General features: G+C 45.5%; 1 protein-coding gene across 1 annotated transcript in view; it reads right to left on the bottom strand.

The window, feature by feature from the left end:
* The window catches only part of NLRC5 (NLR family CARD domain containing 5), a 99418-nt gene that overhangs the window by 74012 nt on the left and 8539 nt on the right, over positions 1-16867 (bottom strand). Inside the window, exons 3-6 of the mRNA XM_059713294.1 lie at positions 14386-14437; positions 13773-13872; positions 7069-8821; positions 6395-6478 (exon numbers count right to left, since the gene is read on the bottom strand). Of these exons, the coding sequence (XP_059569277.1) occupies positions 6395-6478; positions 7069-8821; positions 13773-13872; positions 14386-14437 (1989 nt within the window). The remainder of the gene's footprint in view (positions 1-6394; positions 6479-7068; positions 8822-13772; positions 13873-14385; positions 14438-16867) is intronic.

Below are 16867 nucleotides of genomic sequence, written 5' to 3'. Positions count from 1 at the left end.
GCTTGTAGGCCAGGAAAATGCAGAAGGATCAGATAGGGAGGATGCTGATCTATGGGATATGAGTACGTTTGCTGGTGGGGTGCAATTCCGGGAAGCCCAATGGGAGGAACCTGCATTCTGAGTTGTCTGGGAGTCAGAGATTGCCAAAAGAGAGAAACAGATGATACGTCCAAAACTGTGTGACCAACTGCTACGTTGTGAGGCAAGGAAAGTTTTTTTTTGTACTGACTTAATAGGGGGTAGTGGGATGATGAAGTGCTAGCCCAGATCATGGTACCAGTCTTATCGCCATGATCTATTGCGCTGGCCAATGCCCACCCACTAGGGGGTTCACCTGGGTAAAGAGAAAACTATAGCCCGGGTGACGCGTAGTTTCTTTTGGCCGGGGTGCTATCAAGATGTGGAACCGTTTCATAACCAAGGCCCTGAGTGCCAGAGGGTCAGTGTAAAGAAGCCTCCAAGGGTGCCCTTGCAGGTTATGCCCATAATAGCCGAATCATTCGAATGTGTAGCCCTGAACGTGATAGGTCCACTCCCAAAAAGCGTGGGAGGGCATCAGTTCACATTAGTACTGATTGATTATGTGACCAGGCATTCGGAGGCAGTTCCGCTAAGGGCTGTCACGAGTCTGAAAGTGGCAGAGAAATTGTTGAAATGGATTTTGAGGGTGGGGCTGCCATGGGAAATCATTACTGACCAGGGTATAAACTTAATGTCCCATGTGATGAAGGGACTGTGCCAGGCACTGCGCATAAAGAATTTGCATACAGCGATCTATCATCCCCAGACCAATGGTCTGGTGGAGCATTTTAACAGGACATTAAAGGCCATGTTGAGGAGGTGCGCTCAGGAGGACCCTCAACAATGGGATCTGTTGATCGTGTCGTTACTGTTCACGGTTAGAGAAGCACCTCAAGCATCGTTAGGATATGCACCATTTGAGTTGGTGTACGGGAATACCCCACAGAGCTTGTTAGATGTAGTTCATGAAGGGTGGGAAAAGGAGGGAGATGAAGGAACAACCCCTTCCCAATATGTGACAACTCTGAGAGAACAACTTTATAAAGGTGAATCAGTTGGCAAGCAATCACCTAAGGCCCAAATAAACCAAAAACAGCAGTATGACCAAGGAGCCAAAGAAAGAAAGTTTCAGGTTGGGCAGAGAGTATTGGTCCTGTTACCCAGTTCAACTAGTAAATTTCTGACTTATTCCAGATCATATGCTGGGTTGGTCCAGTAGATTATGAAGTATCACGACCAGAGCATCGGAGGGACAGGCAGATATTTCATATTAACCTGTTGAAGTTGTGGCAGGAACCTGAAGGATTGTTGGCTTCTCCTATTCCAGCGAAAGAGGAATTTGGAAGGGAGTTAGGAGATATGGGGACAAATGGGTTTGACTTGGGGGCAGTGGTTACAGGGTCTAGTTTGATGGAGAGGCAACTAAGACAGCTGAACCAGGTACTCGAGAAATTTGCTGATGGATTCAGTGAGATTCAAGGAAGAACAAGGGATGCAGTACATGGAATTAAAACACCAGAAAGGGCCATTGTGCGGGAAAGGTAGTGAAGGATATCACACTACCATTATCAGGCAGTAAAGGATGAGATAGGGAAGGTGCTCCAACAGGGGATAATTAAGACCTCCAGAAGTCCGTAGAGAAGCCCCATAGTGACAGTCCCCAAAAAAGATGGGTTGCTCCGCGTGTGTATAGATTTTCATAAACTTAATGCCATCACTCAGTTCGGTGCGTTTCCCATGCCATAGATTGGGGAGTTGCTAGAAAGAATAGGGCAGTCAGAATTTATCTCCACCTTTGATCTAGCCAAAGGATATTGGCAGATCCCTATAAAACCAGAGGACCAGGCTAAAACAGCGTTTGGAATGCTGTGGGGTCTTTATGAGTTCTGTAGAATGTCCTTTGGCCTAAAGGGTGCAGCTGCAACATTTCAAAGGCTGATGGATTGGTTACTAGCCCCTCATCATGAATATGCAACTGCATATATTGATGATATAGTCGTATATGTGACAGCTGAAATTGTTTGTGTGATAAAGGTGCTTGCTGAAGGCCCTATGAAGATTAGACCAAGTGTTTTTCTGTATTTGTTTAGATATTAAGCTGTATGTTGTTGCTAAGAGCCTAATTAAAGTTTAAGATGTAGTGAGGCCTTGTATAAAGTAAGGCCTAATAAATTTAGCAAAGCCTTGAAGTAGTAAGGCCCTGTGGCGTAGTTAAAATGACCTTATCAAAGAAATGCAAGGCTTGTACTGCTAATTGGTCAGTCTAAGGACAGTTGAAGTAAAAGGAATCTGAGTGGTCGTTCGTTATCAGTATCATTCAGAAGCTATAAATGAGCTGGAATATTTGAAAACTATTCAGAAGGCAGAGACAGCTCTGTAAAAGAATTAGTTAACTGTTGCCTGGATCAATGGGCCCGTGGACCTCAAAGAGCCCAAGAACTGCATCCCAGGCTCCTTCATGGTACCTCTTTGGACAGTGTTGTTTGGGGACACCTGACTTCGCTGAACTTTGTGGAAAGAGAAGCTTGCAGTGTATCAGGCATCAGAGGGGACTGCTGATAAGTTGCCGACGCTAATTGCTTTTGTCTGTCATTGTTTGTCTTGTTACTACACATAGTTGTGTTTTTAAGTCAATAAATCTTTCTTTCCTTTCTACCCCCGACCATACTCTCAATCCCGAACCCTCCGCAGGCAGCTGGGACAGTATATACCAAGACCTGGAAGCAGCACTTAATAGTTGTCCAGGCGGTTTTACAAGAGTTGAAACAATCAGGATTGAGGGTTAACCCTAAGAAATGTGCATTGGGACAGCGTGAGATAGATTATTTAGGTTTCCGCATGGGGCAAGGACAGATTAAACCACTAGTTGATAAGGCTGAGGTAATTAAAAGTTACCAGGTCCCTCGAACAAAGAAACAGATGAGAGTGTTTCTAGGTTTAACGGGTTACTTTTGAAGGTTTATTCTGAAATATGTGGAATTAGCAGTTCCACTCACTAACATGATCAAGGGCAGTGTTCCCTCTAAGGAGCAGCAGTCCATGAGTGTGCTGCCTCGGTCTGGCGTGGGACACTTACCAAAGGGGGCTGAGGGCTGGAGCTGGGGCCAGGTGCTGGGGCCAGGGGCTGGAGGCTAGAGCCGGGAGCCAGGGGCTGGGAGCAGGGGCCAGAGGCTGGGGCCATGGGCTGGAGCTGGGACCCAGGGGCCAGGGGCCTTGATTCAAGGGTAAGGGGAATGGCCATATACACTGGACAGAGATACACCAACAAGCTTCAAGGGGGTTAAGAAGGCCTTATGTAAAGATGTTATACTACATGCACCAAATTTTACACTGCCCTTCATTCTTCAGATAGATGCATCGGGTCAGGCATTAGGGGCCATGCTTTCCCAAAGGATTGAGGGAGAAGGAAGACTGATAGCCTATGCCAGAAGGAGATTAAACGACCATGAAAGGTATGCCACGGTAGAAAGGGAGTGTTTAGCGGTGAAGTGGGTTGTAGAGTATTTTTGGTATTACCTGCTGGGGCGGGAGTTCATAGTTATAACAGATCATGCATCACTGAAATGTCCGTCTTGGTGGATTTTAACCAACGCCCATATAACAAGGTGGGCCTCGGCTTTGCAACTATTTCAGTTTATGGTTGAATATCGACCAGGTAAAGATAATGTGGTGGCTGATTTTCTCTCTCGTTGCCACTTGAGGGAGTCCCGTGAAATACAGAGAATGCTAGGAAAGCAGGTGACAGTCCAGGTAGAAAGTCCCCCTTATGAACAAAGAAGAGCGCCTGATGGCATTTTAAGTGGGGGGAATATGTGAAGGAGTGAGAGAGAGAGTAAACAAAAGCCCCAAGGTGCCTTATGTGCGGGGCAGGGGAGGTCAGGAGAAGAAAAGCAGCCAGCAGCAACAGATGGGGAAAGTGAAAGCAAGCAACACTTACAGCATAGAGGGCCGGCAGGGCTGCAGAAGCAGACCGGAAGAGAAGCAATCACACTTCCGGAGAAGCAATCACACTTCTGGAGAAGCTTCTCGCACCGGATTGGAGGAGGGAGGCTGCTCAAAGGTATTTCTGGTCCCAGAGAGGGGCAGAGTGGGGTTGATTCCCTGTGAGCCGCAGAGAGAGGAGCGGCTGAGCATCCTAGCAGGCAAGTGTTGCAAACTCTGCCAGAGAAACACTGAGGGTGTGACCCAGAGAAGGAGGCAGGTGGAGGTTTGCCCACACAAGGCTTCTGATCACCCCTAGAGCTGAGGATCTGGGGCAGAGGCCAGAAGAATTGCTGTTTTCAGGTTAGAGCATGGGCAGGCAATTATTTCAGGCGAAGGGCCACTTACTGAGTTTTGACAAGCCATCGAGGGCTGCATGACAGGCAGCCAAAGGCAGATAACTATTAATTTTCTATATTTTTTTAGAGCTTCGCGGGCTGGATAGAATGGCCTGGTGGGCCGCATCTGGTCTGCGGGCAGCATTTTGCCCACCCCTGGGTTAGAGCTTCGCTGCACATGGGAGAGATCCCACTGGGACTGTGAATGCTCACGAGTAATCTGGGGCAGGCCTGTGCAGAGCAGTGACTGAATTAACTGATTTTTTTTGTTGTGATTTGGACATGAGAAGCTGACCCCAGGTGAAGGGGACATGGACCGAGTTTGACAAAGAAACTGAGAGCAGTCAGGTTTTGCTTTTTTTTTTTGTGGATATTTGAGTGCAGGCCAAGGCCAGCCCCTGGAAGGGTGTATGCCTACTAACTAAAGCCAATGGTCACCCTGGTGGCTGAGGACAGAACAGTAGACCAACAGGCAGCATTAAGATCTGGCTGCAAAGAACTACAAGTGCCATCTGGAGAGGCTAGGGTGGGCTAAAGGGGAGGTTTGGAGCCCCACAGAAGAAAACAGGGATTGAGACCTGGTAGGATCACCTTGGGCATTGCCTCCTAGCAATATAATATCATCAAAGTCGTGGCAGGTGAGAAACACAAGACCAGCTTCCTGGCAGACCACGTGATCTGAAGCCGAGGTCCACTCTGTCACTGCCTGTAAGAAAACTAGCTCAGGGCAGTGGCAGCAAGCCCTACAACATCTACAGCCATCACAAGGACCATCCCAAACCATATTATCCCAGCCAAGGCTTTGTCTAGCCAGATCTTAAAAACCTCCAAAGATAGAGCTTCTACAACCTCTTTGGGTAACTTCTTCCAATTACTACGGAACCACTGCCCACTTTTACTACATAGTATATTGTACATACATCTGTACCTTTGGTGTGTATTTCTTCTGATTATCTCTTAACCTGACCGTGTCATCCCACCCTCTCATTCCTCTCAAGTCCACATATAGTTCATCCATGTTTCAAAGCCCTTCTTGCCTACATCATGATCCTTGTCTCTTTGACCTCTATCACTGACTCATTCATTTCCTTTTCTGTTTCTATCACTAGGAATTTAACCATGTTGCATTTAATGCACAGAAACTTATCATCACTAGAAATAATGTTCCCCATCTTCTGACTACTGTCCTGTTCCAACATGGGCCTTACCAAAACACTTCACATGTTGACTATCTAGTTGAGTGGTAATCAGCGATTTAGAATCTGGATATACTCTTACTGCAAGTTGTTTCAATTTCACATATATACCTGTCTTGAAAAATAGAAGGTCAAACACAATGGAGCAATTCCTTCTTCCAGAAATTTCAACCCAACTCCAGTGCTTAAATCCCAGGTAGCAATCCAGTCTCAACAATGGACTTCTATCAGCAGGCAAGATAGAAAGCAAACTATATTGCCACTCACACAACTCTCTACCTTCAAAAACTAAAAACTAACATCACTCCCAAAATGAAATACCTGTTTACAGCCTAAGGAAAAGAACTTGAAAAAAGATGTGTAGCACCAGCAACTGGCAACTCCTGCATAACAAGATTTATGTTGTGGTGGGGCCTTGAAGCCTCATGTAGCTCAAGCCATATTATGCTAAGCACTGTACAAATACATAATTAAAGAGTAGTCCCTATCCTATGTATTCCTTCACATCACTTTCTCTCCTGGAAGAGAGCTATTTGTTTAAAATTTTATTTACACATTTAAATCTTCACAATAGGTCATCAGACACTGCAGCATTAGGCAAGGCAACTTTTTTCTTGGTATTTGATTACAATGCCAAACAGGAACTGACTATAATATTTCTCTTGTATTTCTGTGGAACTATCGTAGTCTAGGGTTCCTGTTGGGGACACAAACACAATACAACAGCATAGTGTAGATAGCATCCCACAGAACAAAATATTTAAAGTAAAACAGTGGATTACAAAATGCAAAGAAGGCAGCCCTTTTCTTTCCATGGATGAAACATAAGATGTTTTGAACTTAAAAGCAAATGCTTACTCTAATTTTTTCAGACTCCTGATCTTTGGTAAGGTTCTGGAAAGAACAGCTGCAAATTCATCACCGCATTTCCTACTCCTAAAGCTGAAAGAAGCAAAAGAAAGTAAGTTTAAAAATGTAGCAAAAAAGACCTGTTGATTTCCCCACAACATTACCTATTGTATCAGCCTGCTTTTTTGCATTATTTTTTTTACCAAGATCTGTGTTTTTCAAAATATATTTCAACCTAGTCAATTATGCAAAGGGAGGGAAATTTCTGTTTTGCTATTAGGAGAAAACATGCAATACTTCTTGCAAACGAGAGAGAATCTGACTGCACACAATGCTAGACCTAGGATTCAGAAGAATTCATTATATAAGGCTAAATTTTGCTCATGGTTATATGACAGTAAATTTGACTCATGCTATTAGGAAGGCCTAATGGCTCCTGTATGGCTTAGTCTTGACAAATCCATGTTGTTGTTTTTTATATTGCTGTTATTGGGTGCTTAAAAATGATTACTCTGTAATCTGTCCAAGTATCTTTCAAGATACTGGTTTTAAGATGACTGCCTCATTTTCCAGGTCTTTCTTTATTCCCTTTTCAAAGATAAGCATGGTATTGCCCTTCAAAACTGTGAAGCAGCTTTCAAAATCTCAATCCAAGCACATGTATCCCTTATTGCTTTTCTTACCTTAGGCACTCAATATTTGTACAGCTGGCTAGAACTTCCAAACAATCTAGTTCCATGGGACATCCTGCAAAATCCAAGTGTGTCAACTCTTGACCACAATTAATGACAAACACCAAAGCTGAAATGTCAAGCGGTGTCAACCTAAAGTTTTTGAATTCATACTTGAAATTCAGCTGGCTCCCAACATGCTGAGCTACCTCAAGGTCTTGAGTTTCATAAGTGCAGTGGCACAGCTCAATTATCTTGGGCCCTGTGAGGTTAGTAGCTGCCAGCTTTTTGAGAGACTGCAAGATGACAGCTTGCTTGGCTTGCACCCAAGCCTCATTTTGTTCAGATAACTGTGCGAGGAATTTCCTGCAATCTTTTGACGAGAGGCCGGAGAGAAAGATGTGAAAACTCTCCATGAATTCAGTCCTTGCTTCATTCTTTAAAGTCCACTTTGACTTCAAAGAGAACTTTTTCCTTAGGTAGTTTCTGTCTGCTGTCTTACTTAGCATCACACACAGAGCAGCAAAAAATTCCTGCAAACTTAAATGCACAAAGGCATAGCCAGCCTCTGGGCGGTGGTCACTCCTCTTTACTTCAAAAACTGTCAACAACCCATGCAGGGAAGCAAACTCTTTTACATGTTCTGGGATATCATCAACATAAAATACTAATTTCTTCTCTTCCAGGCCCTTCAGTGCAAGTTCACACAGGCCCAGAATAGCAACCCTGTAATGATTCAGCTGAACTTCATCCCTCTGACTGCGCTCTTTTTGCTGTTTGCTGATAAAAATAAGGAGCATTTGAATATAAAACTGGGTCATGGTTTGAGGAAGCTCCACACTCAGCAGCTGTTTAATCAGCAAATATTCCAAACAGATGCAGACAATGTAGCACAGAGCAGGGATAAAACACATGCTGAGGAGCTTGCTATTGTTTTTCAGCTGAGCAATAGCTTGTTCTTTGAATGCATGCTCATGGAAGTAGTGATTAACATATTCCTCAACCTTCTCATGGTCAAAGCCCCAAATTTCTGCCAGCAGGTCAACTGTGTTTAACAGGAAGTCAGGACATTTCTTAGGGCGGCTGGTGATTAACACTGTACATCCAGGCAGGAGTTTTCCATCACAGAGATCAGTGAAGAGCTCAGATATGGACATAGGCCTGGGAAAGGCAGGGTGCATCTCTGGAGAAGATGAAACACCAGTGTTACCCACAAACTCATCCAGTCCATCAAAGATGATCAATACTTGCTTGGCATTTTCCAGGAGGTGCTGAAACACTGCATCAGGGCAGTCTTCTGGCTGAAGGGAAAAGTCAAACAAAAGCTCCTTCAGAGTCAGCTTTTGGCTTATTAGATTCAGCTGCCTAAACTCAAAAAGAAAAGTCAGCAGAAACTGATGTAAGGATCCTTCTGCCCACTTCTGGCAAATCCTGTGCATCAGCATAGTCTTGCCAGTCCCTGGCTTGCCAAAAAGAAGGATCACCCTCGTGGTACCCGAGCTAATGGTGTCAAACAGGTCAGATACTTTCACTGCTGTATCTGCAACCTCTTCTGCTTCCGGTGAGCCTGCCAGGTCCTCCTTGGGTTTGTCCAGTCTCTCCTTTAGTCGGGAAGCTTTACTCTGCCTGATCACTAGGTTGACAAAGAGTTGGTGGCAAGCAGGAGGCTGCACTTGCCCCAGCACCGTTGCTTCTGGTGCTCTTTGACTCCTGTATCTTTGATTCATTGAACTGATGAGGAGGTGCCGGTACCGTTCAGCTGAATCTGAGAGAGACAGAGAGCTTGGGTTAATTTTAAACAACTAGATTGCTCCATGTTTGGTCTTGTAAACCGATATACACCATGATGAATATACTGGGCCTTTTCTCAAGCTGCTGGAAAAAAACTATGCCAGCTTATACAGGATCTGACCTATTGCTTGAACATTCAAATAGATACTGGCTGTACTGGCAGGCTCATGCCCCAAATACTTATTTTCCCTCCTATTTGCATATTCCATGCACCTCTATCTCTGTATTTTTAAATGCATGCTTCAATGTACATTTCAAAATAAAGCAGTGCTAGTTGCACACCCCATATGCATTCTCAGACAACCCTACAAAACCAAAGCACTTTCATGCACAGTTATGTATCGTTGTTTTCCAAAGTAGCATCTTTCCATCTCCTGCCCCACTGACTTGGTTTCTACCTCACACAACATAGGTAATAAGGCAGAAACATATAGCTCAGTCTGAAGTTCTGGACTCGATGCATGAGATGTAGGCACGACTGGGTGAGGGTTTCTGCCCTGTGTTACACAGAAGGTCAGACTAGGAGATCACAATGACCCCTTCTGGCTTTGAAATCTATAGATCTATGACATTAATAAGGAAGAGAAGAGGGCGTTTCCATCAAGCCCACCTGCTGGTTCAAAAAACACACAGCCTATCCCTGCAGTGCTATAAAATACACAGTCTATCCCTGCAGTCTCATCCATTCCCAGTAAAGAGCTTGGTCTAGTTACATGCCAAATAACTTTAAGGAAAGATATTCCCTGCCAATATGGCCCCTCCCGAAGAATGGGGATTGTTTGGTGTGTTGCCAGACTGGATGCCACAAATGTAGCTAACTCACAGGGGCAAATATAGTGTGAGCACAAGAGCTAAAGGTCACATTCGCCTTCTCAGAAAGGCAAAGTCTGGTACTGATGTTACCAGGGTGCATATGCAGATGAGCAGCACTCATAGTTAACATTACTCTGATATTTTCATCATCACACCCCAATTTCCATTTCTGGGTGTAGTTTCAGTTAAAAATGATCACTTATTTCTGAGGAGGACACTGAGGAAAATAGAGTATTTTGACATGTTACAAAAAGTCCCTTCATCCTTTTCATCAAGACACTCTGCACCTCCCTGCTTTGGAACAGGGACTAGAAATTTGCTGCGGTTAGCCTTTGTGTCAAGGGTGTGTCTTGCGGCAAATTTGAACAAGTGGTTAACTTCTACACGTTTGCCCATGTTCAATAGAGACCGCTCAGGATTTGGCAGCTACATTTTTTGAAAACTGTTTACACTGGAAAGGGTATTCCCCTATGTGCGATTTGGCTGTGCAGGTGCACACCCAACAAAGCCACTGAGTATGCTCCATCCTGGGGCTACCTGAGTAGAGCAAGACATTCCCTGTCAGGCACTGGAAGTGCGAGAAGGGAGGTACTGCCTTTGTTGTTCTCACTGTTCCCCTTGTCAATGCCCAGGCAGCTCAGAAGAGGAGGAAGCAGCAACCTGACTTGCATGCAGAGCTGAAAAAAAGTGAGAGAGGAAGGATGAGGGTGTTGGAAGGAAGCCAGAAGCACAGGACAGGTGAGATGGGGAAAGGGGAAAGAGAAGAATGGGACAGAAGATGCAGGAGTGGAGTAGAAACAGGCACAGGGAGAATATACAGAGAATCCAAGGACAAGCAAGAGTCAGGCAGGGTTGGGTGGGCAGCATAAGAAAATATAGGGACAAAACGGGTGCAGGGGCATGGACTAGGAGCAGAATGTGATGAAAAGAAGCAGAGAGCAAAAGGGAAGGGGAAAGTCAGGAGAACATAGTGGGAGCACACTTGCCTCCAGATCCTAGAATGGATCCCCTTATGCCTGCAGGGGTTTAGGTTGTAGCTGTGTTGGTCTAAGGACATAGGCAGACAAGGTTCCTTGGGTGAATTTGATATCTTTTATTAGACCAACCCAAATAGTTGGAGAATATTTATTAAGCAAGCTTTTGGGTTCAAAAACCCTTTGTCAGGCCTGAAAGCTTGTTTAATAAATATTCTCCAACTATTTTGGTTGGTCTAATAAAAGATATCAAATTCACCCAAGGAACCTTGTCTGCCTATCCCCTTATGCCTGACTTTCAGCAGTACTTTGCCATCTAGCAAATGGCTGGGAAACCAGTAGTAAACTGTATGTCTCCATCATGCACTAGTGGCATGTATGTATAGAAGATAACAGCTTTCTACTGTTTCCAGAAGTTCAAGGAGTAAAGGCCTTCCTTGTCTGGGAACCTAAGGATCTCAATCATTCTAATGACCCACGGAAGGGTCAGTGTGGTTTCAAATGAACGGATCCCATTTTCCCCCCACCCAATATCTAACTTTTAGGAACTGCCTAAGAAATTACACTGGGGGAAAGAAAGAAAGAAACAAACAAACAAACAAACAAACCTGAGTGAGAGCTGAAGTCAAGCTTTCACCAATTAGGAAATGTCATAATTAGTAGGGCTGGGTGAAACAACACCATTTCGTTTTGATGTCCATTTTGCCATTTCAAAGGGACAGTGATTTGTTTCGTCATTTTGTTTAATTTTGAAGCACTATTCCGTTTCACTTTGTCGAAACTGTTTCGCTGTTTTGACACGTTTCAACATTTCACCTATAAGCTATAATGGGGAATCATGAAAACGCCTAAAACTTAGTAATTTCTTGCCTAATTTGGATGTAAATTGCAGGGATGGTAGCCCCTTCTGAGGGCATGAAGCCTGCCAAGTTTCAAGAAGATAGGTGTAGAGGTTTTTGGGAAACTGCACCTCAAACTGTTCAAAGCAAAACTCGTGACACTTGCTGGCAGTGGCAGCCTCCTGTGATCTGGTGTGCAGATCCAGGGGCAGCACACCCGGGATGGCTGCAGGGCGGTGCCAGACTCCTCCCAGGGGTGCAGGTCCCTGGATCTGCACACCAGATGAGAAGAGGCTGCCGCTGCTGCCTGGGACCAGTGCTGGGCACAGCCCACACTCAGCACCAGAAAGATTGCTGCTGCTACTGGCCCCAGGCAGCAGCAACAGCCTCCTGTCATCTGACACACAGATCTGGGGGCCTGCACCCCTGGGAAGGCTATGGGGCTGTGCCAGACTCCTCCCAGGGGTGCAGGCCCCTGGATCTGCACACTGGATCACAGGAGGCTGCCACTGCTGCCTAGGACCGGTGCTGGGCACAGCCCACACTCAGCACTGGGAAGATTGCTGCTGCTGTTGCTGGCCCCAGGCAGCAGCGGCAGCTTCCTGTCATCCGGCGCACAGATCTGGGGGCCCGTGCCCTCAGGAGGAGTCTGGCAGCTCTGGGAGGGCAGGTTGAGCTCCGTGGGGCTGGCAGAGCCACTCAGAGAGCAGCCCTGGCTCTCCCTGCCTCCTGCCACCAGGCTGCACTCCAACCAGCTCCACCAGCCTCACAGAGCTCAGCCTGGCAGCAGGAAGTGGAGCGCAGCCCTGGCTCTCCCCTGCCTTCCACCGCTGGGCTGAGCTCCATGGGGCTGGTGGAGCCAGTCAGAGTACAGCCTTGGCTCTCCCCACCTACTGCCACTGGGCTGTGCTCTGAGTGGCTCTGCCAGCCCCACGAAGCTCAGTCCAGTGGAGGAAAGCAGTGGGAGATCCAATGGTGGAACCACTCGGAGCACAGCCCAGTGGCGGGAGACAGGGGAGAGCCAGGGCTGTGTTCTGCCTCCCATCGCCGGGCTGAGCTCCATGGGGCCGGAAGAGCCACTCGGAGCATGGCCCAGTGGTGGGAAGCAAGGGAGAGCCAGGGCTGCACTCTGACCAGCTCCGCCAGCCCCATGGAGCTCAGCCTGGCGGTGGGAGGTGGGGGAGAGCCAGGGCTGTGCTCAAGATCTGTGCCCTCATTTTGTTTCAAAACTGTTCCAAAGCTTTTTGTTTTGTTTCGATTTCGCTGTTTCAAGCTTGAAACGCGTCGAAACAGCTTTGAAATAAAACACTCAGTGAAATTTCGCACCGCCCTAATAATTAGGCTTACCTATGCAACCTTTACTCATTTGCAGTTCTGACTCAACTTTGAATTTGGGTCCACACCCAGGCTAGGACCCTGCCCCTTACCCCCCGCCCCCCTCCCATGCTCAAAATTCTCATCATTATGCATTTCACTTTAGATGCATCCCACTTTCCAAGTAGACTCCATGATTTTCTCTTTCCTCTGGAGTGCTACGAAGGCAGAGTGGAACAAAATCCTATGCTTGACCTGTTTAGACACACTCATTCCAGAGATACCTGTGCTACAGAAATGCTTCCTGGCTCTGCTTGGCCCTGCTGTTTTCAGTTCCCTCTGTTTTACTTAATCCCTTTACCCTCTTGTGCAGAAATGCAAAAGAGCTATAATTTGTTTTTTCTGATTTGTGGGTAATGGCTCAGACCTGCTGGGTTTTGCTAGTGACAACCTGTCTTACAAGCAATTTCTCAAACCACCTATAACATTCCTCCTCAGTTCCTGGGGGTTTTGAAGTTATGCTCATGCCTTTTTTAAATATGCTAAAGAGCTTTGGAGGCTGACTGGGTTTCATATTAAAAATGCCAGAGTGTTTGCTGATTTGACTCTCCTTTCACAACCAAACAAGTTCTCAGAACGGCAAACTGTGAAATGCCTTCTGTGTAAGTTACACTTCAAAGGGGTTATAATGATAGGTTACTACAATCCATTTTTCCCCAGTTTAGTTATTGTTGAATCTTTAAACTAGTTTTTTCAAATCCATAGGGGATTGGAACTAAAAAATAAACAGTATGGTCTTGAAAACCACTGTTACATATGAGATTCTGCAGCCTCTCAACACAGGCATCCCAGCTACCTGTAAGAAGGAAGGATGAGTTTATGGTATCCCTGGCTCTTTATGAACAAACTTTACTGTGCTATATATGGCCCAGACAGAGACAAAACATGTAATTTCCCCAATATATAATTTAAGATATCCACATACCCAACCGCTGCTGTTTAGATTCTTTATCAATGGCAGCAGAATTGCCTCCTGGACGCCGTCTTCCAGGTCCTGAAAATTGAAAGGCAGCAGATGTATTAAGCTGGCATGGTGGAGTTGAGGTCAGATTAACAGTTAATTTGACAAAAAATGCAGTTCAGGGAGGATGGATAGGGGAGGGGCAGAGGTGAGGGAATGGAAGGTGACAGAGTAAAACCATTTGCAATGCTGGATTGAATTCAGTGAATAGTTTGGGCCAAAAATATATACTGGAAGTGGAAAATGTTTTCTTTCTCCATTTTCAAAATGTACTGTTTCCATTTTTTTTGTTTTGTAAAAAAAGTTTCAAGGCTAGATTTAGCTAAACTGAATTAAAACAATTTTCAAAGGATAAAAACAAAAACAACAAAAAACCCTATCCCTTCAACTAAATAGAATGTTGTGAGCTTGAATTAAGATGATTTTTTGGAGGAGGTTGTATACATAAGAAAGCCAAAAGTTTTTAGTTTTGAGTTAACATAAATTCCACCCCTCCATTTTTTTTGATTCAGTTGCTGAACCAAGAACAGCATTTATGCAGCTTTAGATAACATAAATCAATAACAGCCAATCAAACCACAGAGATATTTTCAAATGCAGCCTCTACTCGTGCATCCACATTTTTGCAACTGCCAGGGAAAAAATATGGGCATGATCAGCTGTGGGAATGACTGGTTGAACACCAACATTGACCTGATTTATGTGCGACACTCATTTGTGCTTCAAAGGGCAAGTAAAAGGTGTGAATCTTATCAGTTGTGCAAACAATTGACTGGAGGCATAAAAATGTTGGTTCAATATTAGAGGCTATTTGTGAAAGTTTGGCTTTGAGTCTCTTCATTGGTAACATTCAAATTAAAGGGGCTCTGTATAAAAGACATTTTCAGATTAGGAAAGAATTGCCAGGTGCTTTCAATTAATTAATTTACATTTAAGTAATAAGCAGATGTATCACCAATAGATCCAGAAAGGTGCTCCTCCCCCCCATTTGGTGTTGGTGAGGCCACAGTTGGAGTACTGCATCCAGTTCTGGGCACCGCACTTCAAGAAGGATGTGGACAAGCTCGAGAGGGTGAGAAGAAGGGCCACCTGCATGATCAAGGACCTAGTGGACAGATCCTATGAGGAGAGACTTCAGGATCCGGGGCTGTTCAGCCTAAGTAAAAGAAGGCTGAAAGGTGACTTGATAGCTGCCTACACATACGTCAAGGGAGAATGCCAGGACCTAGGTGAACAGCTTTTCAGAAAAGCTCCCCCCACTCCCCACCCGGGAAGATGCAGACCAATGGACACAGGCTAGTTGAGGAAAAGTTTTGGCTGGACATAAGGAAAAACTTCTTTTTTGTACAGGTAACTAGGATCTGGAACATGCTTCCAACAGAGGTCATGCAGTCGCCATCTCTGGTGGTCTTTAAGAGGAGGCTGGACATATACCTCGTTGAGCTCATTTGAGCTCAATTACCTCCTGCCCATGGCAGGGGACTGGACTTGATGATCTTATAAGTCCCTTCCAGTCCTTCTTACAGTGAAGAAAAATAATCAGATGCAAAGATATAAGGATGACAGGTGGTGGTAAAAAACTTGGCAAGGCAGTGACATATGTAAAGAGAAAGCAGCTGCATAGGATGTGGTTTTGAATATGTGGAATAAAACATTTTTTGCAGATGTGAGACAGGGATCTAGTCAAAAGCTGTGCCATGGATTACAGATGCACATTGTACCATCAACCACAATTTCATCACATTTTCCACAATCCTGCCCTTATTTGGCCATTTCAGTTACAAGAATGTGGGAACATCTGTGTTAGGATATGGCAGTCCACGTATGTGCTCAGAAGCTATTTCTGAAGCTATCAAGAAAATTTTAATTGTAGGTAAGCCACCTGGCAAAGCACACCTGGCTACTCTCTGAGAGCTGAGCCAAGAGCACACAGGACTGGATTTTAAGATTGGAGTTAGTAAGCTCTGAGGGTTATATCCCTCATCCTCCTTCAGATACAGGTTAGTGCTCAGGAAGTCTTCCATTAGGTTATGCTTGGTCCAGTGCAGTGCAAGTATAGGGCTAGAGGAAGAGCTAGAAGATTATCATCTCAAGAGCCTACACTGCCTATAGGATTTGACAGTAATTGCTTCTAGGTTTAGACTGAGATTCCACTGTAGTTAAAGGGAATATGGGACAGAGGGGAATGAGGGTGAGGGCTTGTACATTGTTATTTGATGTATCTGGGCTACAGGGGAGATGATGATGCCCTGAAGAGCAAAAGCCTTGTAGAAACCAAGCGTACTCATAAATTACATACTGATTCCAATACTCATTGTCCTTTCAATAAAGCCTATAGATTTCTACCAACTAAAGACCAATCACCCATTAACCCTGCTAGCTGTGAAGACCCCTGGCTTTTTGCTGAATTGTTTGAAAGGAACTGTGAGGGTGTTCATCTTCTCAAATGCTGAGGAATCCAGGTGACCTACAGATTAGGATTAGGTTACTTCAGAAAGACTAGGACATCACCTTGGAACGCAGATCAAAGGGGCATGCATTTACATGTTAATGGTAAAGGACAGAAGTGTAGTTATCTTGAAACCAGACACTTAAATACATGTAGCAGCATCAAGTCTTAGTTTGCAGAAGAGAAGACTGAGGGGGAATTTTACAGCAGCCTTTACCTATCTGAAGAGGGGTTCCACAGAGGATGGAACTAGACCAGGGGTGGGCAATTATTTCATGCAGAGGGCCACTTACCTAGTTTTGGCAGGCTTTTGAGGGCTGCATGGGTAGCCCCGCCCCTTGACAGGTGCCCTGCCCCTGGACTGGTCCCAAGATGGTGAGCAGGGGTGGGGTACCTATGTCCCAGGGCCAGCACCAGTGGGCCCAAAGTGGGGCACAGGCTGGCAGAGGTCTGTGGAGCCAGGCTGGGCTGCACCAGCAGGGAGAGGGGGGAGCTGGCCCGGCTCCATAGAGCCCCTGCTGGCTGGGACCCCTGTACTCCTGCCACCCTGCTCTGGGCCCTGCCACTGCTGGCCCCAGGACACCGGTGTGGGCCCCGTGCTCCCACTGGC

Source organism: Alligator mississippiensis, chromosome 10 (assembly GCF_030867095.1).
Source record: "Alligator mississippiensis isolate rAllMis1 chromosome 10, rAllMis1, whole genome shotgun sequence".
NCBI lineage: Eukaryota > Metazoa > Chordata > Crocodylia > Alligatoridae > Alligator > Alligator mississippiensis.
The sequence above is the reverse complement of the archived record's forward strand: the minus strand, read 5'-3'. Positions and strand labels throughout refer to the sequence as shown.